The 25,527-nt window shown below is 43.7% G+C and overlaps 1 protein-coding gene across 4 annotated transcripts in view; it reads left to right on the top strand.

The window, feature by feature from the left end:
• The first annotated feature begins 20,809 nt into the window (after window positions 1-20,809).
• Cd99l2 (CD99 molecule like 2) overlaps window positions 20,810-25,527 on the top strand; it is a 90,750-nt gene continuing 86,032 nt past the window's right edge. For 2 of the 4 annotated variants that reach the window (XM_076918774.1, XM_034486234.2), the window contains exon 1: window positions 20,812-21,031. In XM_076918774.1, coding sequence (XP_076774889.1) covers window positions 20,965-21,031 — 67 coding nt within the window. In that variant the 5' untranslated portion in view covers window positions 20,812-20,964. Of the gene's footprint in view, window positions 21,032-25,527 lie in introns of all 4 variants that reach the window. The other 2 variants (XM_034486233.2, XM_034486231.2) reach the window with 2 other exon arrangements.

The following is a 25,527-nucleotide window of genomic DNA, read 5'->3' as shown; positions in this document are numbered from 1 at the left end:
TTTTGCATTATGCTATGTTTAAGTATGGCCCCCATAGACTCATATGTTTTAACAAGCCTATAGGGGCCAGAAAGTAGAATGCTATGGTTTATATATATGCTTGGCCCAGGGTGTAGCATCATTAGGAAGTGTGACCTTGTTGGAGTAAGTGTGTCACTGTGAGCATGGGCTTTAACATCCTTGTCTTATGCTGGGCAGTGGTGGCACATGCCTTTAATCCCAGCACTTGGGAGGCAAAGGCAGGCGGATTTCTGAGTTCGAGGCCAGCCTGGTCTACAGAGTGAGTTCCAGGACAGCCTGGGCTATACAGAGAAACACTGTCTCAAAAAACCAAAACCAAAACCAAAACCAAAACCAAACAAACAAACAAAGATCCTTGTCTTAGCTGCCTGGAAACCAGTCTTCTACTAGCAGTCTTCAAATGAAAATGTAAAACTCTCAGCTTTGTCTGCACCATGCCTGCCTAGACACTGCCATGTTCCCATCTTGATAATAGCGAACTGAACCTCTGAACCTGTAAGCCAGCCCTAATTAAATGTCATCCTTATAAGAGTTGCCTTGGTCATGGTGTCTGTTCACAGTAGTAAAACCCTAACTAAGAAAATATGCATGATGTAAATAAATGTGGTGTTTAACCATTTTTTTTAAACAAAAGACAATGTGTAGGTATAGATATCATTATATATAAACTTACTGTATGTAGTAAGTTTTACTTGATTCTAGCTTAGAGCAGAGCAGTGCTCACCATTGATGACAGTCCCTCCCAGCTATGACTGTTTCCATTGATCTTACTGGCTCCAATAATCTGGCCCTAGAGATGGCTGCTTCACATCTTAACATCCAAGAAAGTAGAGGGCAAAATATAGTAAGTAGACCCTGGATGGAAGGAACTGTCTGCTTTATGTCAAAGCATCAAGATGCTGCCAAGACATTTTATTTTTTATTGTTGTGATACTGAACAATATCTCCAAGAAAGACACACTGAGATCCAAGCCTATGGTACCCGGGACTGTGCCTTTATTTGATCTTTGAGTAGGATCTTTAAATGTAGAATCAAGTTAAGATAAGGTGATATCAGAGTGGGGTCAGGCCGAACATCCAGCAGTTGCTGTTCTTTTAAGAATAGTATAGGGACACAGAACTCTCAAGGATAAGGAAATGTATGTATACATATGTATGTGTGTGTGTATGTATGTATGTATGTGGGTAATGGAGTGATTCATCTATGAGCCAAGGGACACCATGAATTGCTGGCAGCTGCCATAGTTGCAGGAAACCTTCAGACAGAATCTTCCCTAGAGACTTCATGGGAAAACCTTGGGACAGAACCTTCCCTAGAGTCTTCATGGGAAGAATGGCCCCCTGATGAATATCAGTGAATAAATAAACAAATCCGGCTCATATTTTAAGCCAAGCACAGCTGTGGTAGAGCAATGAAGGGAAGCCCACACAGACATGATGACTGCTGAAGTCGCCAAGAGGTACCTGATGAAGAGTCATTATAGCCCCTGCCAAGGTCAGACCACAAAACAGCCTGGGAACACATACATGAGGCAAGATTTGTAAGGTCTACAGGCCCTTGTTCCTCTCATTCTTCCTTTTCACTCTACCAGTGACTCTCTGAGACCTTCAGGATGGTCCAGATCAGAAGGAAGTCGGAACTAAGGGGGTTCTTTCATTTCACATAGTTTATTTCTGGTTTCTCTGATATTTCACTTTAAGTTTCACCCAAAGTTCTGAAGATTTCTTTTTTTTTTTTTTTAAAATTATGTATTATAGTTATATGAGTACATTGTAGCTGTTTTTAGACACACCAGAAGAGGGCATCAGATCCTATTACAAATGGTTGTGAGCCACCATGTGGTTGCTGGGAATTGAATTCAGGACCTCTGGAAGAGCAGTCAGTGCTCTTAACTGCTGAGCCATCTCTCCAACCCTGAGAATTTCTTAAATAGTAAAAAGTACCTTATGTGGAAGAAACAAAAGAAAGGAGAAATACAAGAATCAAATTACTGGGTCATGAGTGTTAGTTATTTTTGGGGTGTAGATCCTGAAGAGAAGAGAAGAGAAGAGAAGAGAAGAGAAGAGAAGAGAAGAGAAGAGAAGAGAAGAGAAGAGAAGAGTATGTTTGAGAGGTGAAGGAGGAAGGGAGAGAGAATAAACATGTCTTGGCACAGAGTCTCACCATGTATCTGAGGCTAGACTTGATATTTTGAGTTTCTTCTATATTAACCTTTCAAGGGGAGAATTTATAGGCTTGCATCACTATGCCCAGTTCAGAGGATTGATATTTAGACAATGAAAGAATAGTCTTTTTAACCTTGTATGGCATCACACATATTTAATGCTAGAACTCAGGAGGCTCATGAAGTATTTCAGCTACATAGACTATCTCAACACAAACAAACAGACAATAAATGAATCCCCCTTTTGACCACACTCTGCCATGTCATGAAGAGCAGCTAGAATGTCAGACATCTGATTATAGATAAGTAAGATAAGTTCTGCTTATAAATCCAGGCTAAAGTGGCAGAATTCTCTGCATGAGGCAAGTTGGCATTAAAGGTCTGAAGATTGTGTCCCTCTTATGTCTCCTGTTAGTCTATGGAATATTGTAGCAACTAAAGTATATTTAGTAAGTTGTCTTCCACAGAACTGAAATCAATGTATACTCTTTGTCAAGGAGCCAATGGATACCAATCTCTAGTCACCATCTCAGACTGTTGTAACTTTTCCAAGTGTTTTATTTCACACTGGGAAGTTTCATGGGAGTCTTAGGGTTGCTCTACTAAATTGCACAGAGTTCTTCAAAACTGTCTTAAAACATCAAGATTGGGCTAGGGAAATAACTCAGTTGGTAAAACACTTATCTCGGGAACATAAGAACATGGACTACATCTCTAGAACTCACATACAAGTGCTGCATATGGTGGAACTCATTTGAATGCCAGCACTAGAGAGGGAGACAGGAGGATCTCTAGTTCTTGTTGGCCAGTAAAAGACCTTGTTTCAAAAAAGTATGGCTGGCAACCCTCAAGGGACAATACCCAAGGCTGATCTCTAGCTGGAGCACACACACACACACACACACACACACACACACGCACACATGCACACACGCAGGGTATTTATTCTTTTTCATTGGTGGAAATCAGAAATCTAAAATTTGTGTCACTGAGCCAAAACCATGGTATTATGTATCTATGTGGAGGCCAGAGGTTGACATCAAGAATCTTTTTCTCAATTGCTATCAATCTTGTTTGAGATAGAGTCTCTCTACATAGCTCTGGCTGTTTTGGAACTCATAAGAATCCATCTGCCTCTGCCTTCCAGTTTTGGGTGGGATTAAAGGTGTGTGCCACAACGTTGACTCAGCCTTCAATCTTTATATTTTGAGATAGTCTCTTACTGAATCTAGAGGTCATTTGGCTAGGCTGGCTGTCCAATGATGCTTCTGGGATTGAACTGTTTCTCTTCTTCAAGTGCTGAGGTTGAATACACAGTATCATGGTTGGCTTTTTATACAGGTCTAGGGATCTAAACTTATATCCTTATTCTTGTGTAGCAGGTACTTTAACGACTGAGACATCTTTCAATCACCATAATAAACCTCTTAAAAAAATTATGCATGTTCCCTGCATGCATGTATGCAAACTAGAAACATGCCTAGAGGCCAGAAGAGGACATCAGATCCCTTGAAACTAGATCATTGTGAAGTACCACAATGGTGCCTGGGAATTGAACCTGGGTTCTCTGGAAGAGAAGCCAATGCTCTTAAGCACTAAGCCATCTCTCTATTTTTATCTCCCATGAACAAACTTCTCCTAATTTTCCTCCTCCTTCTCTTCCTCTACCTCCTCTTCCTTCTCTTCCTCCTCCTCCTCCTCCTCCTCTACCTCCTCCTCTTCCTCTTCCTCTTCCTCCTCAAGACAGGATTTCTTTGTGTAACTTGGCTGTCCTAGAACTAGCTCTGTAGACCAGACTAGCCTTGAACTCACAGATAATCTCCTGCCTCTGCCTCCTGAGTGCTGGAATTAAAGGCATGTGTCACCACTGCCTGGCACTCAGGATCTACTTAATGTTCATATTCTATGACTTCATATCCTTATGAATCTCCCTGTCATCTAGAACAGGATCAAATTCCTTGGTTTCACTTGGTGTCAAGACATTTGATGATGCTCAGGAGTTGTCACCACGTCCACTAACACCTTTCTTACTTAAAATTGTCACCCTCATTTGCCTGGGCCAGTTTTTGTCTCTAGAACCAACCCTGCAACTGCTACTTTTGTGTCTTGGTGGATTCCATTTGCTCAACTTAGAATGACCAAAAACTCATCCTAAATTCTCTGAACACAGTCAGCCTTCAATGCTCAACTTACTTGACAGCTACTAGGAGGGATCCATAACTTTTGGAAGTCTAGCCTTTACTATATCACTGCAGGAACTACTAGTCACTACGACATCGTACAAGGGAGGAGAGACTAGTTCTGTGTCTCCAGATAGTAAGACCAAAGCACCAAGATTGGAAGTGAATTGCTCAGGGTTATATCACTAACAGGTAATGACACATATGTCTACCTATATAATGTCTACCCACCCCCAAATATACATGCCCTAGTTCTACAAACCTGTGAATATTGTCCAATATAGGGAAGATGGTAGATGTGATTATGGCAAAGGTACTGAGATGGAAGGTTACTCTGGATTATCTAGGTCAAACCCCAGTGTCCTCATGAAAAGGAGGTAAAGGCAGATTAGACACTAAAGAAGAGAAGGAGATGAAGATGGAAAAGTGATTGAAATAATGTAAGGGAAATCTCTGGGGCAAAGCATTCATGAACTCCAGAGGATGGAGAAGGCAAGGAAAAAGGTTCCTAGATTCTACAGACACTATATTTTAGCCCAGTGACACACACACTGTCTTCTTTGTGAGCTACCATGCTGTTCTTGAGAATCAAACAGAATAAATGTATATATTTTAAGCCTTTGGGGTTTTAGCAACTTTTGATAAGCCATATAAAACCATTACCAAAGTAGGCTGTGAACTGTTTTCCCCATGCTTTAGAACACGTGTATGCTTTTATGGAGCTTGCAATGGGCCAGTTCATCTAGAGTAATCCCCCCTGTAAATTTTTCTCTCTTGCTGTGTATCTAAGTATCTACTAATCATGATGAAGGCCTGTGTGATCCATGCCATTAGAGTCCACTTCAGGATGAGGACTGGGCTGTGTACAGATCTGTGTTCCTAGCACGTACAGAGGGGAGTCAGATGCAGATGTGGGGGATGTACATTTGGATAGTCACTTCCAGCTGGCAGGTTCAAGGAACTTGATTTGTTCCCATTCCCCCAAACCAATGAAACATAGGACATCATGAAACATTTTTTGAAGCAGGTCCTCTCTGTGTATCCATGGCTATTCTAGAACTAGCTATGTAGAGAAGGCTGGCCTCAAACTCAGAGATCTGACTGCTTCTGCCTCCCAAATGCTGCAATTAAAAGTACGTTCCATTATCACCCGGCCCAGGAAGCATTTTTTTTTTTCAATTGAGGTAAACCCCATATAAGAAAAATGTAGCCTTTAATGCTAAGACACACTACAATATAGGTGACCCTTGAGGACATGGTGCTCAGTAAAACAAGCTAGGCATAAAAAGACATAAATCAGCTTCTGAGAGGCACTTAGAGAAGTCCAACCCACAAAGACATACAGTAGACACAGGCTTAAAGGGCATCAGAGTGTTGTATTTAGTGGAAAGAGTTTCAGTATGAGATAATGAACATGTAAGGTCAACTTTAGATTTAAGTTTTTTAAGGACTTGTTTTATTTTTATATTTGTTTTGTGTGTTTGCTGCCCATGAAGGTCAGAAGGTGGTATTACACCCCCTGGAACTGGAGTTATGGATAGTTATGATCCATGTGGGTGATGGGAATTTAATCAAATTAATTAATTAATTAATTAAATCTGTGTCCTCTACAAGAGCAGCAAATGCTGAGGTACTTCTCCAGTTCCCAATTCTGTACATTTTATGCAGCAGAACCATGCAATATGTGACCTACTGTCTCTAGTTTCTTTCACTTAGAGCAATGTCTTTAAGGTATATTCATGTTGTGGCATGTTCTGGGATTTAATTTTTCTGGCTGAATAATATTCCACTGTAGAGAGAAACCACATTTTATTTATGAAGGCTTCCAACCCTTGATAGGCATTTTGGTTCTTTCTAATCCTGCTTCTTGAATGCTGCTATGACAGTTCATGTCTGAGCCTTTGTACAGGTGTAGTTTTCAATAGTGATGCAACTTGTAGTGATGTTTAGTACAATGACTCCATGCCTCTGAGGACACAGACAGCCTAGAAAAGAGCAACCAAAATTAACTGAAGTTATTTTCTTTTTAACTCATAAAATTCTCTCTCCCCTTCCTGATTTCCGGGGGTGGGGGCACTTATATCTAAAAATTGAAACTCAATCTCTTGAGAAGTTCTCCATATAATATCCTTACATGAGACAATTTGTACAAATAACCATTTGCTACTCAATACTCTGGAACTTAGCTGGCGTGGTGGTGCACGTCTTTAATCCCAGCACTTGGGAGGCAGAGACAGGCGGATTTCTGAGTTCGAGGCCAGCCTGGTCTACAGAGTGAGTTCCAGGACAGCCAGGGCTACACAGAGAAACCCTGTCTCGAAAAACCAAAAAAAAAAAAAAAAAAAAAAAAAAATACTCTGGAACTTAATTCATGTTAACTTGGGCCTCAAGACATAACATTTGGATACTAAGATGGAAAGGTGAGGTGAAGGCTCTCTCAGTAGGCAGGAGAAGCTACATCAGCAAAGGCACAGAGACCTGGTCAGCGTACAGTGAGGTCATTGACCAGGATGGATGGACTGAGGCAGAGGTGATTAGGCATGGAATGCCAGGTTAAGGCGTGTGGCTCAATCCTATAGGGAATGGGAAGCCAGGGAGACATTCTGTTTAAAGCAGGAAGTAATTGTGGTTATGCACATTCTATGAGCTGAAATACCATGGAAATCAACCTGACTTCTGAGAACTGTTACAGAAATCAGTAAGACATCCCTGGGTTCTGTCAGAGATCTGCCATTGAGTATATATAGCTGCAAAATGGCAAACGTCACTGTGAAAGAAGCTCCAGGGATCCTGCTGCCAGGGGGCTGGTCCCTGAAGTGATTCCAGGAGATTCTGGAGGCCTTTACTAGAAGCAAGCAAGGTGAGGCAAATGGAGACATGGAATGCACCCAGTAGGTATGAGATCTGAGAGCCCAGCTGGCTTACCAACAGGCAACAAGAATAGATGAGTTAGCTACTTGTCTCATTGCTGTGATAAAATACCATGGCCAAAGCAACTTCAAGGAGAAGCAGTTTGGCCACTGAGCTGGCTCCCTAAACCCTCCACCTTATTTTTTTTTAAAACAAGATCTCTCACCAAACTTGAAGCTCACTGGTTTTGACAGATTTGCTGATCAGTGTTTCTCAGGGCCTCCTGTCTTTGCCTTCCCAGAACTGGGCCTTTAGACATGAGCCACTGTGTTCAGCTTCTCTCACAGCTGCTGGAGATGGATCTCAGGTCCTCGGGTCACAGTGTTCTTGATTGATTGATTGATTTGATTGATTGATTGATTTTTCTTCAAAGCTGGTTTTCTCTGTGTAATCCTGGCTGTCCTGATATTCCAGCTTTAGACCAGGGTGGAATTGAGCTCAGAGTTCTGCCTGACCCTGCCTCTCAAGTGCTGGGACTAAAGGTGTGTGCCCCTACTGCCCAGTTGTTCTTAATTTTTTTTACACTTTTTTGATCACTTTAATTTTGGGGAGGGCATGTACCACATTTGCTTCATTGTGGAAGTCAGAGAACAAATTACAGAAATTGGTTCTCTGCTTTCTCTGTGTGAGTCCTGAGGATTGAACTCATTTTGCCAGTTTGGGTGATGTGCTAGCTAGTTTTATTTCAACTTGACACAAGCTAGAGTCATCAAAGAGAAGGGAACTTTAACTGAAAAACCACCTCCATAACATCAGGCTGTTAGTAAATCTGTAAGGCATTTTTAAAAATTTTTCTCTCTTATATTACATCCTGACTTCAGTTTCCCCTCCTTCCCCTTCCCCCAGATTCTCCCAAGTCGCCTTCCCCACATCCATACCCCTCCTCTGCACCTCAGGAAAGAGTAGGCCTTCCAGGGACATCAATCAAACACAGAATAACAAGCTACAATAAGACCAGGCACATAGCATCACATTAAGGCTGGACAGGGCAACCCAATAGGAGAAGAAGGGTCACACAAGTAGGCAAAAGAGTCGGAGACAGCCCTCGCTCCTACTATTAGGATTTCCACAAGAACACCAAGCTATTTGGCCATAACATATATGCAGAGGACCTAGGTCTGACCCTTATAGGCTCCCTGATCTCTGCAAGTTCCCATGAATCCTGGTCAGTTGATTCTGTGGGTCATGTTCTTCTGGTGTGTCCCTGACCCCTCTGGTTCCTCTCATCCCCGTCCCCAGAACTCCCTGAGCTCCACCTAATGCTTGTCTGTGTGACTCTGCATCTATCCCTATCAGTTGCTGGAGGAAGTCTCTATAGTCACTTTGATGAGGATTATGCTAAGCTTTGGTCCCAGAACACTCTGCAGGCAGGACAAACTGTAAGTTGAAGGTTTTGGGGATGGGTTGGTGTTCCAACCCACTGAGGCCTTGCCTGGTTCTAACAGATGGCCAGTTCAGACCCTGTGTCCCTCATTGCTAAGAGACTTTGCTAGGGCTACTGTCATAAGTTCCGTGGAGTTTCCACTGCACTAAGTTTCTACCTCACTCCTGAAATGTCTCCCAGTTCCATTAGTTTTCCCCATTATTTCTCCCACCCCCTCATCTCAGCCCTCCTGTTTTCAACCCCACCTGCCCCCCAGTCCACTGGCAAAATCTATTCCCCCTTTCCAGGGAGATCCTTGCAGTCCCTCTTAAGTCCTCTTTGTTACTTAAAAGTATTTTCTTAGTGATTAATGGGGAAGGGCCCAGCCCATTGTGAGTGAGGCCACCCCTGGGCCAGTGGTCCTGGGGTAGATAAGAAAGCAGGCTGAGCAAGCCAGTACACAGCACTACATGTGCTCATCCTTCCTTCAACTTCTGCCCATTTGAGTCCTGTCTATGTGGACCTGTGGGAAGTTTCCTTCTTTTAGCTGTTATTAATAATGTTGCTATGAACATGATCATACAAATATGTGTTCCAATCCTTGCTTTCTTTTCCTTCCCTCCCCAGTTCCTTTTTCCCTCCCTTCTTCCCCCTATTCCTCCTTTATTTTTTCCCTTTCTCTCTCCCTCTCTTTTTCTGGGACTCCCAGGCTGGCCTTGAACTTGCTATGTAGATGAGGATGACCTTGGATTCCTAGTCCTCTTGCCTCCATCTCTGGAGTGTTGGTATTCTGGGCATGGATGTACTCCTTGTTCCCAGCTTTTGTTGACAATGTCCTTATTCCCTCTTCATCCTCATTTATACAGAATCTTGCTATGTAATCCAGGCTGATTTTGAACTCATGATATCCCTATCTCAGTCTCCTGGATAGCTGAGATAGCAGATATGTTCACTAGCATGTATGGTCTGCTGGCTTTTATTTCATACACACACACACACACACACACACACACACACACACACTTCAAATTGTTGACAACTGTCATCTTTGGTAAGTTGAATACTGTCCCCTGAAATCCACATCTGCTGGAAACTGCAAAATGTGTCTTTGTAAATAGGGTTTCATGGATCTAATTCAGTACCTTAACATGGTATTGTATTGGATTCACACTGGCTCTAACTTAAATCCAAATCCTGCTGTGCTGCCAGGAGGGTCTTGCAAAAACAGAGGCAAAGACTGAAAGGATGCACATACAGGAAGAAAATGCCTAATGCTCACTCAAAGCTGCAAGGAGCAAGAGAAGAGTGTCCCCTAAAGTATTCAGGCCCCACTATTGACTGCAGAATTTTGGCCTCCAGAAGTACAGAAAAGAACATTGCCAGTGTTCTAAGGCACCAAGTTTTCAGTAGTTTGCTATGTAAGCCACAGACAACTAATGGGAGTACCAAAATTGTTAAGTCCGAGGGGGCTAAGTGCTTATCAAGCATTGAGCACATTGCCTAACACTTCTGTGCTGGCTGGTCTTGCTTGTCAGCTTCACTGAATCAGGAATCAACTAAAACACAAGCTTTTGGACCCTCCAGCGAGGGATCGTAAAAATCAGATTATTTGAAGCATTTTACAGAAGAGAAAAGAGAGTCCCAGAGAAAGGAGAATGACCTATCCAAAGTCACAAAAGGTTAAAAATTTAACATTTTAAAGTTATACTATATATTATATTATGACATTAATGTGAAGTGTTGTAGGTAGATAAAGGAAAAGTTTAACTGTTGTGTTTTTCTGTGAAGTTGACAAGGGATGAATTGCACTGGTTAGTTTTTTTGTCTACTTGACACAATTTAGCACAGACTCAGAGTTATCCAGGAAGAGTGTACCTCAGCTGAGGGATTGCCTCCTTTAGACTGTCCAGTAGACAATTCGTGAGGCCTTTTCTTGATTAATGGTTGATGTGAGAGGACTAGTCCACTGTAGGTGGTCCTGCCTCTGGGCAGGTGGTCCTGGGTTCTATAAGAAAGTAAACTGAATGAGCCAGTTGGCAGCATTCTTCCATGGCCCCCGCTTCAGTTTCTGCCTCAAGTTTCCTGATTGAGTTATTGCCCTGACTTCCCTCTGTGGTGGACTGTGATGTGGAAGGGTAAGCCATATAAACATCCTTTTCTCCTCAAGTTGAGTTATGGTATTTATCATAGCAATGGAAAGCAAACTAGGATAGCTTACCAATACTTATTCCCCATCTCAGACACCCACATCCATAGCACAAACCAGACTCAACCCCTACTTATTAGTGTGAAGTGTCCCCTCCCAAGTTTCACAAATTCTCTAGTGGTCTTGTCAGATTACACAGCAGGCACCTGGCTCTGTTCTACAGGGGGGAGGGGTGAATCTATGTGAATGTGTAGTTCGGTTGCTATAAATTTGCTGGCTGAGATTAATTGTGTCATCTTTAAGATTATTAGATTAGTAGACTCAGTGCCTTCCTCCCTCATCCACAGATGAATGTTTAGGTGAATTGCCAGTAAAATTTGCACTTAAAGTTACTTCAATTGATAAATATTGTGTTGCTCCATGGCTTCTGCTGATGACAGTACCCTGCTCATCAGAGAACCTGGAATGGTTAGTGGCCTCAGAGGTAGTCTTGCTCAACCAACTCATTTTATAGAAGAGAAAAACAAGACTCAGTGAAAGGAGAATAATCTTTTCAATGCTATAAAGCAATCTCCCTATTCCTCTCCGACCCAAGTAATGCCTGTATGAGGAGCACAAGTCAGCTCTTGAATGCTGACTGATCTCCACAGATCCATCCACAATGTGGCTTCTTTAAGCTGCAGAAAAGCAGCTATAAGAGAGAGTGGCTTTCTAGGACTCAAGTAACGAATGTCAGTGTTCAGCTATACCCACTGCTGCTGAAATCCCAAGTGACCAGCTAACTTTGAGTGGGTAAAGGCAGAGGCCAGCTTTGGGAACCATACAGAATTCATAGTAGATGAAACACAAGTGGAAAGTTGTGGTTGTGTGCCAAAAAAGTATATCAACACTGAACTTCCACGGCATACCATTTTTACATCTCATGAAATAATCTTTATAATTTTTCTTAAGTCTCCCTTGCTTGAATGCCAAGTGAAAACAGTCAGTGAGCCAGGCAGTGGTGGCACATGCCTTTAATCCCAGCACTTGGGAGGTAGAGACAGGCGGATTTCTGAGTTCGAGGCCAGCCTGGTCTACAGAGTGAGTTCCAAGGCTATACAGAAAAACCCTATCTCAAAAAACCAAAAAAAAAAAAAAAAAAAAAAAAAAAAAAAAAAAAAAGAAAAGAAAAAAAGAAGAAGAAGAAAAGAAAACAGTGAGTGAAGCTTTGTCTACTAGTCAGAGTTGTCTAAGTCCTGGTCACATCCGTTAGCTACATACACATGGCTGAGTACTTTGGAAACTTGAGTTCAGCATCAACAGGGTAATTTAATGGCTGTCTTGATCCCCAGAATTCCACATATGTAGCCAAGAGAAATGAAAATACATGTCCACTCAAGGACTTGTGTAAGCATGCATGTAGCAACATTATTTACAATAGTCTCAAACTATAATTATAACTTATAATTAATTATATCAGAGAATATTCTTCAGCTATAGTTAGGAATGAAACTCCTATGGTGTGATTTCACAGGTATGAGTTGAATGTGTCCCAGCGTAGCACAGGCCATTGGGCTGCTGCTCTCAGAAGACTTGACTATAGTTCCTGTGGGATTGCAGTTTCTTTCCACGGGAGTGTGTTATAAAAGAGTAAGACTTGTCAGATGTTATGGCTTATCTTCATTGTTAATTTGGTTGGACTATGAATCACCTAGGAGACATATCTCTGGTTGTGTATATGGGGGAGTTTTCAGAGAGATTTGGCTGAGGAGGACGAAGCAGCTCTGAGTGCGCTCAGCAGTATCCCATGGGCTGGGCCTGGACTTTATAAAAAGGAGAAAGTGAGCCGAGCACGAGCGTTCATGTCTGCTTCCTTTCTAACTACATACAAAGTGTGACTAGCCATGAAACACTACAGCCACAACGCCTTCCCACCACAATGAACAAACTGTGGACCAAAATAAACCCTTCCTTCCTTGAATTGGCTTGCTCAGATACCACATATCTGCAATCCTGTCACTGGGTAGGTAGAGTCTAGAGGACCAGGGGTTCATGGCCAGCTTTGATTACATAGCGAGTTTGAGACCATGACTCAAAGAAAGAGAAAAAAATCAAAAGCAAGACTGAACTCAGAGTCTTAAAAATTCTGTATTATTGTGTAATCCCCTTCCTCATGTTTCTACAGATCTTGAAGATTTCAATCTCCAAAACTGTGAGCCAAATAAACCTCTTTTCTTTATACATTTCCCAGCCTTTAGTACTTTATTATAGTTTTAGACATGGACTAATACATGGTGCAATGTGGATGAGCCTCAGAAACAATCCATGAAAAAAAGTGGACAACAGAGATTATATAGTATATGACTCTCTTCATATGAAATGTTTAGGGTATACAAAATTTGAAGCTGGTTGGTGGTGGCACATGCCTTTAATTTCAGCAATCAGGAGGCAGAGGCAGGCAGATCTCCAAGTTTGAGGTCAGCCTGGTCTACATAGTAAGTTCCAGGATAAACAGGATGACAGAGAAACTGCCAAAAAGCAAACAAACACACAAAACAGAACAAAACAAGAACCCCCAAAACTAACTAATCAACATAAAGCAAATTTTGGAGACAGAAATGAGATTAGTAGTTTTCAGGGGTTAGAGACAGGAGAAATGGAGAATGACTATTTAAGTGGGTGCAGGCTTTGTTTTATTTGGGGGTGATAGAAATGTTCTGGAACTATACAGAAGTGATTGTTTTGCACTTAATTGAATCCCTGTCAAAGGTTTGTGTGAGATTTATTCTTGCTTGTGCATATGCATGCAGAAAGCAGAGAAGAACATCAGGTGTCATGATCTGTCACTTTCTGTCTTATTTCTTTTGGTTAGCTGATCTTCTCCAGAAATAGCCCATAGACCCACCTAAAGGTGTGCTTTAGTGATGCCCTAGCTCTGTCTCTGCTTGCTTTCTTTTGATGCTTGTTTGTTATTATTTTTGGAGAGTGGTGGAGGTGCAATGGGGAGGTGGGTAAGAGGAGGTGGGGGTGGAATCCAGGGCTTCACCTATGTTAGGCAAGTGCTCTACCCAGTGATGCCTCCAGCCTTCTTAAGCACTTCACAATCAAATAAACTCAAATATCAATCTGAACCAGCACAAGGGTGACTTGTGTTATATGAATAATACTTCAATCCTCATGCTATCATCCAGCTAGGGTTGAGGCACATGGAGCCAGTAGAGTGGGACAGCAAATTTTACAACAATTTGTTCTCAAACCTGTTTTCATGTGTGTGGGGTAGGGGTGGGTTTAGGGTCTACACCAAGTGTCTTTCTTTGATCACTCTCTTTCTTCATTGTTTTTAAATGGCATGTCTCCCTGAATTAGACGCTTATAATTTGCCTGTTGGCTGGCCAAGGAGCTTCGGGGATTCAACTCTGTCTGCTTCCCAGCACACCTAGTTTTTTATGTGGATTCCAGGGAGCTGGACTCAGGTCCTCATGATTCCATGGCAGACACTTTATTGATTGAGTCATCTCTTTACCTTCTCTCTTTCCTGAAAACAAACAAACAGAAAGCTGTCTTAAAAGCTTGGTGTAGCAGGGCAGTGGTGGCGCTCGCCTTTAATCCCAGCACTTGGGAGGCAGAGGCAGGTGGATTTCTGAGTTTGAGGCCAGCCTGGTCTACAGAGTGAGTTCCAGGACAGCCAAGGCTATACAGAGAAACCCTGTCTCAAAAAACCAAAAAACAAAACCAAAAAGCTTGGTGTTAGAATCAAGCACAGGGCCCATGAGAGTGAAAAGGATACATTCCTAGTGAAAGGATACATTTTGTTGGCCTAGGAGGCATCAGTAGGTTCTAGCATGATCACTGGGTTAAAGTGGAAGCGTAAGACTCCCCCCCCGCCCCCCCCCCCCCGCCCCCATGAAGGGAGGACCTCCCTCTACCCTCAGAAACAATACACCATTCTTGATGCAACAGCATGAGGTATATTTTGGGATCAGTCGACTGAGGCCAAGACTTGTGACCCACGCAGGGGCAGAGGAGTGTCGACCCAGTCAGCTGGGAGTGGAGGGCTTATAAAGGGCAGAACCACAAACCAAGGGAGGTGAGGGGGTTACCAAGGAAACATAACATAAAAACAGTAGAAAGTCTTAAAAGGTCCCAACCCAAATTTAGTCAGGGTCATGTGGAAAACATCTTATACACTTATCTTTTGTAAGGATGTAACCATTCATCTTGCAGTCAGCCTGTTCCTGGGACCACCCAGATGACTTGCATCTTTCTTTGTGGTCAGGAATGTATCTTCCTGCTTTGGGCCTTCCCCACCCACAGGTGGGTTTTCTTCCCTGAGGCTTGAGGAATGTTAACCTAGCAAGTGACCTCTGACTCAGGGATAATGTCCTCCTCCCGGAATGTATCCCGGGGCAGTGAAGGCCTGAAATCTTACATTCAGTTCCGCTTTCTAGGAACTAGTGAACCTGCATTCTTTTGCTCAGGTCTAGGGGTCATAAAAACTTTCTATATTTTTCATAAGTTTTCTATATCCTTCAGAAGCAGTGATGGATAAGAGCAAGCAAGTCATTGTAAACAGGTGTGATGGGAGAGTTGGGATTGGCAGAAAAGGCAGATGCTAGTAAATGACCCATGAACTGATAAGTTTTGCAGGAAGGCAGGAGCTGAACCAAATCTCAGAGGGATGTGTAGGTCTAGGAGGGATTCGTTGGTCAGGGACAGGAGTTCAGACTTGGTGAGATGCAGAGCTTTTAACATGCGGTTGCAGAGCTGCCATTGGAGCAGTTACCTTTGAGGCTTCCTCCCTGTGCTGGGTGCAGAATGTTCTAGTGGAGTCCACTGTGGACAGAGGAAAGGATAGAACTGACCTGGAGAAGCTCATGGCTGCTTTTAGAATTGGGAGAGCAGTGATACCATTTGCTAAGAAAAAATACTGGATGGAGAAGAAACAGAGATTCTGGTGAAGGTGATGGACACTTGTGGTTTAGACATTGCAATGCCTCTTGAAAGTCCTATTGGAACAAAATGGCACAGCTCCTAATTAGAGCTCTGTTAACATTTACGTCTCACGATTCTCCTGTGAGGTTCTTTAGGCAGCTTCACTGACAGGAAAAGACAACAAAAAGAGCCCAGATGCTGATTCTGTGGTTTGAGTCTCTCAAGTGTGTGCAGGGAGAGATTTCACCAGCTAAATAAAGTCCAACAAATATTAATTCTTGTTCCTACTGAGGTCAGGATTCAGAGTAGAAAATGCTGCCTCGGAAATATTATGGAGATATTAGTTATTTCTTGCCAAGTGCTTATGCAAATTCCATATTAACTCCTCTGAGCCTTGAAATGAACAGTGCAGAGGGCCTCTCACATTAGGAAAACAAGCAGGTGGAAGGTTTTGCCCTGCCTGACTTAGCACACAGGATTCCCTAGGCTGCTGGGTACTCTGCATATGGATAGACAGAGAGGAGGGCTTCTTATCATCATAATGAGCCTCAACAAAGAGTAAGGACCAAGTGGCCTTTTGCACCTTGTTTTCCTTCTGGACCATTGCTGCACAACTAGTACTGCCCTTGTCTTCACCATGGTGTGGTCCTTGAGGTGCTGAGAAAGTCCCTTAAACCCCAAGGAAAGGCCATGCAGCTCTGTGGTTGAGTACATGCCTTGCATGTGTGAGGCTCTGGGCTCAATCCTTCCTGTCCCCTCCCTCTCTTTCCCTCTTTCTCTCCCTCCCTTCCCCTAACCTCCTAATCTCTTCTCCCTAATCTAATCTCCCTAACCTCCCTAATCGCTTCTCTCACCCTCCCTCTTCTTCCTTCCCTCCTTTTCCATTTTTCTTTCCATCTCTCTCCTTTTCCCCTCACCTCCCTTTTTTTCCTTTTTGTTAGGGATACAACACAGGATCTCCCCCACATTAGTAGAACAGGGTTTTCTAAGGAAAATGCTGGCTTTTAAACAGTAGGGTTCTGAGGTTCCTTGGAGAAACTGATCTGCAAAATCCCAATAATCTCATCTTGTACTCTTTGCAGTGTTACCCTGTTCCTGCTTAAACCTCTCTGGCTGCCTTAAGAGAGTGTAAACTTCACCTGGTCCCCATGAACTCCTATTTCATGTGTCTCTTCTTATCTCCACTCCCTCTTGCATTCTCCTCAGTCTTTTTTTCTGGGAACCCCTTTCTTCTTGGCTGGGTGAATTGTTATTTTCCCTTTACATCAATTCTACAGGACAATCCTCTGTAGGCAGGGTTGCTCCAGCATCTACACAGGGTCTTGACTCTAACTGCCTCCCTTTTCTGGCTCAATTCTTTGTGTCCATGAATTTCCTCATTATTCCGGCCCTGTAACCAGGCCCAGACAACTCCTCCTACCTTCTAATCTGGCCTCTAGAATCAAGACCTAGCCTTACCTCTTACACTATGCTGGCCATTTTTCATCAATCACAGGCCTTGTCATGCTACAGTTTCCTTAACAACCGTCAATGCTGTTTCACTTTTTTTTCAGGACCAAACCTTTGCTGTTGACTTGGCATTCAAGGCTTTGTCTGACCTTGCCATATGATCAAATCCCCAAAACCAGAGGTGAAGAGTGCTGTGGGGAGTCTGGGGATAATGTACTTGCAAGTCAAAAAGAAGGGGGCTCCTTTTCCAGAGCTTCTGTCCACTTATGGGGTCTGCTCTGCCAGTTTCCATACATGTGTGCCCTTGTGGGCTAAAGGCTCAAAGATGTGTCCATTTTGCCTGCTAGAATTTGTTTTCTTTTTCAGTTTGGGAATTAGTAGGCTTTCGAGTTTTTAATTTTTTGCAACAAGCACTTTAAACAAAACACTGCTATGTTCCATGAAATAAAGGACTTTTGTACAGAAGCAAAGTTCATGGTTGCAGAATAAAGGTCAGGACTCTGGGGGTTGGGGCTTCTTTTGCTTCTCTGCACAGAGCTAGCCAGAACCTTGAGGGTGAGGTCAGCCATGGAGGATGGGACTCAGTGGGGAGTCAGGCTGATGGACAGGAGACCTTCCTTTTCTAATGCTCCTCTTCCCGCAGCACTTGTGTGTGTGTGTGTGTGTGTTTGTGTAGGGCCCAGTAAAGACCTGGTGTTAGGGCCCAAGGCTGAGGGATATAGCAGAAGCTCATGGGAAGCAGCTAATGCCTTGAGCATTGGTTGAGTCTCTTTGGTTTTCTGGTGATAAAGGGTAGCCCCAAGTTGGATTAGGAAGCCTTCATCTTTATTTCTTCCTGCCAGTTCCTAAGTGTTTCTGCTGGCAGGGGTGAAACATCAGGGAAGGACAAGTATGCAGGTTTTTCCTGTGTAGCCTTCACTGGCTTTGATATTGTGGCAGTTTTTCTGCCTCAGGCTCTGGATGGTTGGGATCGAAGGGATGAGTCACTACAACTGTCAGGGAAGAACTATTTCAACAGGGACAGTGGTTCTCTCTCTCTCTCTCTCTCTCTCTCTCTCTCTCTCTCTCTCTCTCTCTCTCTCTCTCTCTCTCTCTCTCTCTCTCTCGTTTTTCAAGACAGGGTTTCTCTGTGTAGCCCTGGCTGTCCTGGAACTCACTCTGTAGACCAGGCTGGCCTCAACTCAGAAATCCGCCTGCCTCTGCCTCTCAAGTGCTGGGACTAAAGGTGTGCACCACCACCGCCCAGCCAGTGGTGCTCTCTTGATGGGCATCTTCAGCAATATCAGCATCTTGGTTGGTAGATGCCACCTACTTCGGTTGCTTTGGCCAAGGCTGAAGGAGGAACCCTTGGAAAGGGGGCTGGTACATAGAATTGAGGAGATTCTTTTGTGAGGAAGATTTGGCAGGTGTTCATTTGGGTAGTAATAGAATTTCATGGTCCTGGCAAGATGCTGAAACCCAAGGCCTCCAAGAGATCATGGCTTAACTGGTCATATAACTGGTCTGGTATATAACAGCCGGAGAAGAAACCCTGGGAGTGGTTGAACACACCAGGCTGTCTCCCAGAAAGACATCGAGGGTCATTGGCAGTGTTCTCAGCATACTCTGGACAACTTCTGCACTCCTAGGATCATGACACACTTTTCTGTCTTGTGAAAAAGCTCTGCATTTTAGGAGGAGAGCTTGAAGAACCAAATGCTTTTCCTAGTTGGTGGCAATATTCAGGGCATGAGAAGTTCAGGGAAGAGCTAGGTGTACAGAAGAAGGGTGTAGTGTGTTGACAAGATGCTTGGTCAGCCACTGACCAGAACTCGGATGCATTGATAATAAGGAAATCGTGTACAGTGGAGGGGACAAGAATCATGGCTTTGTGTTGTACTTCCTGTGTGTAAATCAGTTCCATGTTCAGTTGACATTCAGCAGAACGACAATTATCTGAGTTGCTCACCAAGTTCCAGGTGAGCACTTCTCTCCAACTGAAAGATGTACCATGTCTCCCAGACTCACATTAACTCCACTTAAAAGAGACTGAGAGATACACTAGGCCTGGGATTCATCACCTTACAAAGGGAGTGCTATCTCATAGTCTTATTCAGGCATTTTGATTAACTAGGTTTTTGTTTAACTGGTGTCATTTGACACAACACCATCCTTTTCTCTTGGTTCTTGCTCCTGTATATAGGCAGGTCATCTTTTATGCTTATCTTGTGTTGTAGAGAAGCATAGAAGTTAGGTCCTGCCTCACTGCCTGGCAGTACCTCCACTGTGTTACCTCAGTTTCTTAGAGTCCTCACTACATTGCACCCCAGCACTTTCCAGCACCCTAGTGACTTTTGTTGTTGTTGTTCAGCAAGGTCTGTCCCATGGGATTCTGAAAGCCTCTGTTCTTGGCCCCTTTGACTGCATGGTCCCTTGGTGACTGCCCCAAAGTCAAGGTACTCCCACTCACTCATTTCCTCTCCTTGACTATTGAGAGGATACATAAGGTCATTATAAGAAATAAAGATCTATTGGCCATTTCTGTTCTTTAGCTCCAGGTGGGAGTTGCCTGTGGGAAGTTCTACTCCTTACACTTTGTGTGTTTGTGTTTCCCAGCCTCTTATTTAGTGCAGTGGATAGAATAGAAACAGAAAAAGAAAAAGGGGGAGGGAGAGGGGTAAACAGAGGGAGAAGAAAGAGACAGACAGACACACAGAGGTGTGTGTGTGCACGCCTGCCTGTGCGTATGTGTTGTGGGAATAGGCGTAGGAGCCATCCTTTGAAGTGACCCCAGGGCAGCTTATGCTGTATAATGGCATGGACAGGTTCCATGCTGCCACCCTGAGCAGTGTTTCTTTGTCCTGAGAGCTGGCTGCAGCCAGGCTCATCTTGGGAGCTTTCATTTCCAGGCTGCAGGAGGCTTTTGGTTGTTGCAGCAGAGTATCTGCATTCTCGACACCAGGGAGATGGACACCATTTGCAGAGATTCATGGGAAAAGACTGCAGCGGGTTTGTTGCTCACAATAGATTGAGCAGCTGTTAACTTTTTCAGTACTAAGCTTGTCTCTACCTCAAGTCTCGGGAACTTTTCCCCAGAGCTTTTACTCTGCACTGAGCCCACCCTCCTTGTTGCCTGCCACGGTATTGCCAGCTTCCACCTCGTTCCCAGCAGCTACACAAACAGACCAGTTCTTTTAGTCTGGGACAGGGATTTTGTTGCAGCTTTCAGCCTGGAGTAGCAAGCGCTGCCGAGGCGCTGGGGTCCTTGCAGTTGGGAGAACTGAACTAGAGGAGGAACGTGCCGCCCAAGGTCACAACCTCTGGGCCAGGGTGTAGTGGTCTCACAGGTGGCCATTTTTGAGCATCATTTCCGCAGCTGTTTTCCACCTGCTGGCTTCTGGTGACACACTGCTAGAGGCTCGCAGGCCACTTCTGACATTCCCATAGCGACTGCGGGATGGGAAGGGGTCTGTGGGCAGCAAGTAGACATGACACCCAATCCAGATCAGGCGACCCGATGGGTATCTGTGAGCCCCGCCCTCTCCCCATGTCCCGCCCCCAGACTGCAGCCAAGTCCCGGAGACAGAAGTGTTTTCCCGTCTCCTGCGGTGGGCCCGGCAGAGTCGGCCCTCCAGACCCCTCCCCCTTCCCCGCCCCCTTCCCCGCGCGCTCAGGCATCTAGGCGCGCTTAGCCACCGCCCTCTCAGGCCGCGCGAGTGGTGCCAGCTTTGGGCGGGGTCCTGCGGTTGTGATAGGCTCCTCCTTCCTGGATCCTCCCCTCCCCCTCGGGCCCTCCTGCGCTAACTGTGCTCCTCTCGGCCCCTGCGTCTGCTCCCAGCCATGGTGGCCAGGCTCACAGCTTTCCTCGTTTGCCTCGTTTTCTCCTTGGCCATACTGGTCCAGAGAGGTAAGGTGGGTGCGGGCTGGGGCACCCAGGGACCCCGCCCTGTGGCCTGGGGGTCGCTCTGCGCATGAGCGGCCTTGTCTCCGCCTGGCTGGCCTGAGGTGGGGGTGGCGGGGTGTGGGGGGGGAGCATTGGGCGACCTGGCAGCTCTAGGCCTAGGGGTGAGGGTCTGAGACTTCTGGAACTGAACCCACTGTGAATTGAAGTTGAGGGATGGGACCTTCTTAGGGCTGGTATTAAAACATTAGGATGTTAATCCTAGCCAAGCGTTGGTGACAACAACTGTCCCTAGGAGTGTACCTTGGGAAAAACCTTGGAAAAAGCAGTCATTTTGAAACTTGGCTGTGAGGCCACCTGCAGTAGAAGCATCTGGAGAGCTTCCCAGGAGACTTTCTGGCCACTTTCATCAGGATCTCAGAGGGTTTGGAGTGAGACAAAAGTGAAAATAGGGTGGGGGCAACTTGTAGGTCTTAAGTTTCCTACATGCTTTTGCTGTCTGTCCCTACACTTCTAGAGACTTTGGTCATATTTTGTGGACACAGAAATTGTGCTGAATCAAGGGAACAAGTTTCTTCCACCGTGTGCAACTCAATTTGTGGATCAGGCCGCAGTGGCATCACCTGGGGTCTAATGGTAGAGATGCAGGAGCTCATGACCTACTGAGTCAGAGTCTGGGTTTTAGTGTCATAATCAGATGCCCCAGGAATTTGCAGGCATATTCAAGTCTGAGGAGCGTCTTCTTATGATAAATACAGTCTGTGATTGAGAATAGCATCTTAAGCATGTGCCAGTAGAGTCTTCTTTCATTTATTTATGTCCTGTTTACACATCAGGAGGGGAAAATGGCTTCAAGAAAACACTGCAATTGTAATTGAGTCAAAGCAGGATTATGCTTTGAGCTTTCTGAAAATGAAGGCAAACCCAACCAGTGAGAAAACTAGGCTTAGGCAAACAAAACTTGGTCTTAGCACTGACTTTTGGTAAGGTTTATGTCACATATAGAACCTTCCAGTGAGCTACAGAGGTATGGCCAGTCTGGGTTCTGGGTTCTAGGAACTGATGATGCAGAGTGAAGACAGCCAAGACTTGTATCTCTGCGATGACAATCTGGTAGCGGAAGAAACCCAGCATAAATATCAGATCTATGTCATAGACTGCCATGGAGGGAAGAAAGCAAACCGTCACAAGGATAAAGAGTGGCTCATGTTTTTAGTCTCCCTTTGGGGATAAAATTATTATTGTCTAATGGGCTTTTGTAGAGAAAAGTATCCAGTCGCTCACTTATCCTTGAAGGTTGTGTTCTAAACACTGCGGGAGATGCCTGAGACTATGAATGTGGATGGTTTTTTTTTTTCCTTTGCTGAATTAGAACATGAAGCCCTGTGCATGGTAGATAATTGCATCTTAGAGCACGGAGGTTTTGAAACTAGACTATAAATGGCCTTAGGTTTTCCTGCTTTGAGTTTAGAGAGATTGGGGAAGCTGGTAGAGGTGAGATCATACAGTGATTAATTGGCAACTAGGGTTTCCTCCCAGGCTTCTATGACTCCACAGTAACCATCTTAAAACACTAGGCATAATTCATTTAGACCTGGAGGCTGCCCCACTTCTAACCTTTCTTGGCTTCCTGAAAATGAGTTCTCTAAATCTGTTTCATCAGTCCATATAATGACTAACAATCACAAAGATGTCTTTGGTCCAGGAATGTGTCCATCTTAGATCAGCTACCATTTCCTGGGTGTTTTCTGTGTGCCATGTATATCATCATATGTCTTCCTTCCTTGTTTGCTTGCCCTTTTTTTTTTTTTAAATTAAAGACAGAGTCTCATGTAGCCCAGTTTGGTAACCTCAAATTTGCTATGTGTTCAAAGCTGTCCTTGAACTCTTGATCCTCCCGCCTCTGCTTCCCGAGCCGTTGGCTTACGTTTCTGATTCTCTTGCCTCTACCTCCTAGGACCTGGGTTTTCACTTATGTGCTACCATGCCTAACATTCATCTTGTTTTAAATCAGCACAACAACTGTTCAGGTTAGGTATCCTTGCTTCCAAGTAAGGGAACTGTGGTCACATTATCAGAAGGAATAGCAGGTTTCAACCCAGATGAGAACACCACTCTGTCATCTTTTTGTTTTGTTTGAACCAGCAGTATTTTTGTTTTTAAGGAAGGTGCCTAAGTTTTCTGTAGTGGGATCCAGAGAGCTCTGCCCCAGTGTCCCTTTATTCTTGTTCCTGGTACTCAGTAATGACAAACCGTAGAAGGTATGCAAAAGGTCCCAGAAGCACATCTGGGGATAAGGTGTAAAGTCCCTCCAGGCTCTAGGAAGTAGAGACAGATTTTCGCTCTCAAAAGTTGAAAGGGTGATTAAGAAGTTGCTCTATAAAGACAAAGGGGAGTTAACTTTAATGTGTGTTCTACTGCTTCTGAAACAGCTTCTGAGGACAGGTGTGTCATCTGAAGGTTCCCTGAGTGTGGCAAGTTGTTCTGAGCACCAGGCAGAAGGACCTCAGCTGCTCTGTGGGGTGTGTGTGTGTGTGTGTGTGTGTGTGTGTGTGTGTGTGTCTGTGTCTAAGAGTCCTAACAGTGACTATACTTTAAGAAGGCCTTCCATGAGCCAGACTCTTAGCACATCACACACGTATCCCATGTTCCTACCTGGGAAGGTTGCCACCATGATCTGCTCTGCCCCTTGACATACATAGTGACCTGTTTCAGTCTTGAAAAAATAAGGGACAAATAGGGATCGTGCAATTCAAACTGCTTTGCAATTTCATCTCACCACACTCAGGACCATCCAGTCAGTAAATAGACAGCTCTCAAAGGACAAAATATAAATGGCTAATAAATATTTGAGGAAATGTTTAACATCTTAGGTCTTCAGGGAAATGCAAATTAAAATTGCTTGAGGTTAGAATGGTGCTGACAAGGATGTGTGTGTGTGTGTGTGGGGGGGGGGGGGGGTGGTGGCTTACTCACCACTGGTGCAGCCACTGTGGAAATCAGTATGAGGTTCCTCAAAATCTGCAAATAGAACTCCCATATGATTCAGCTCTTCCACTCCTGTGCATATACCTAAAGGACCTTAAGTTAGCAGACCATGGAGATAGCCGTGGACCATGTTTGCCACTATTCCCAATAGCCAGGATATGGACTCAGTTTAGACTCCCATCAATTGACAAGTGGCTAATGAAAATGTGCTACATGTACACAATGGAGTTTTGAAACAATTTAAAATATAATAATAATATAATATTATTATAATATATTTCACTATTATATTATAATAATATAATATTGATATAATTATATTATTATAATAATATAATATATAATAAAAATAATAATGATTATTATTATTGTATGTATATGTAGGTACCATGCCACACTGCAGGGCACATGTGGAGGTCAGAGGAAAACTTTCTGTAGTTAATTGTCTTCTTCCACCATATAGGTCCCAGGGATCAAAGTGCCTCTACCTACTGAACCATCTTACCAGCTTCACAGGGGAGTTTCATTCATCTGTGAACAAGAAAAATTATATTCCCTGCTGGAAAATGGTTAGAACCAGAGACGATCATCTTAAGCAAAAATATATCACCCAGAAAGACAAATACCCAAGTGTTGTCTCTCATATGCTAAGTCTATATGTGTATTCATATTTATATGACATGAAGATAAAGCAGGACTGTTGAGAAGAGGTAGGGGAGTAGTAATATGGCAAGAAAAGGAGGAGGTTGATGAGGAAAAGACAAATATAACATTTTTCTCAGATGTGATTATATGAATATATGAAATCAAGTTGGAGGCAGAGGGGAGAATAAGTAGTAGGAAATGGGGACGTGAGCGTGAGTGAAGTGCGACAGTGTATATGGATGAAAACGTCAGAATGAAGCAGCCTTCTGGAGATAGATGGTCCTGTTAGTTTCTTCAGTTATACCATGGCGATAATGGCCCTTTCCTCCTGGTGTGGTATTTATTAGGATTAAATAAATGTAAGTGTCTAAAGTGCTTAGCACAGGACCTACCTTCCCGTAGCCCCTTTTAGATTAGTACATATTAATCCTACTTCTTTGATGTTCTAAGCAACATTTAAAAAACACACACTTTGCATGACACTGTTGTTTACATGAAATGGTCAGAGATCTCACATCTATACAAACAGAAATTAAATTAGTGTTTGCTGAGGATTAGGGGAAAGAGATGATGGTAAAGTGACTGGTTAAAGGGCAGAGGCCTTGGGGGTAATGAAAATGTTCTAGAAATAGAGAAAAGTTCATTCTTAAAGTACCATAAAAATCATTGAATTAGACACATTGAAAGGGTGACTTGAGTTATGTAAATTATATATTCATTTAAAATAATTCACAAAAGCTGGAGATGTAGCTCATTGGTGGAACACTTATTTAACATGTGCAGGGCCCTGGGTTCTATGTTCATTACTGCAAAAAGAAAGAATGAATAAATAAATGTAAATATTTTTAAAAGTAAGCTGGATGTGGTGG

The sequence above is a fragment of the Arvicanthis niloticus genome, chromosome X (assembly GCF_011762505.2).
Source record: "Arvicanthis niloticus isolate mArvNil1 chromosome X, mArvNil1.pat.X, whole genome shotgun sequence".
NCBI classification, from domain to species: Eukaryota; Metazoa; Chordata; class Mammalia; order Rodentia; family Muridae; genus Arvicanthis; species Arvicanthis niloticus.
This window is presented reverse-complemented; position numbering and strand designations above follow the sequence as displayed.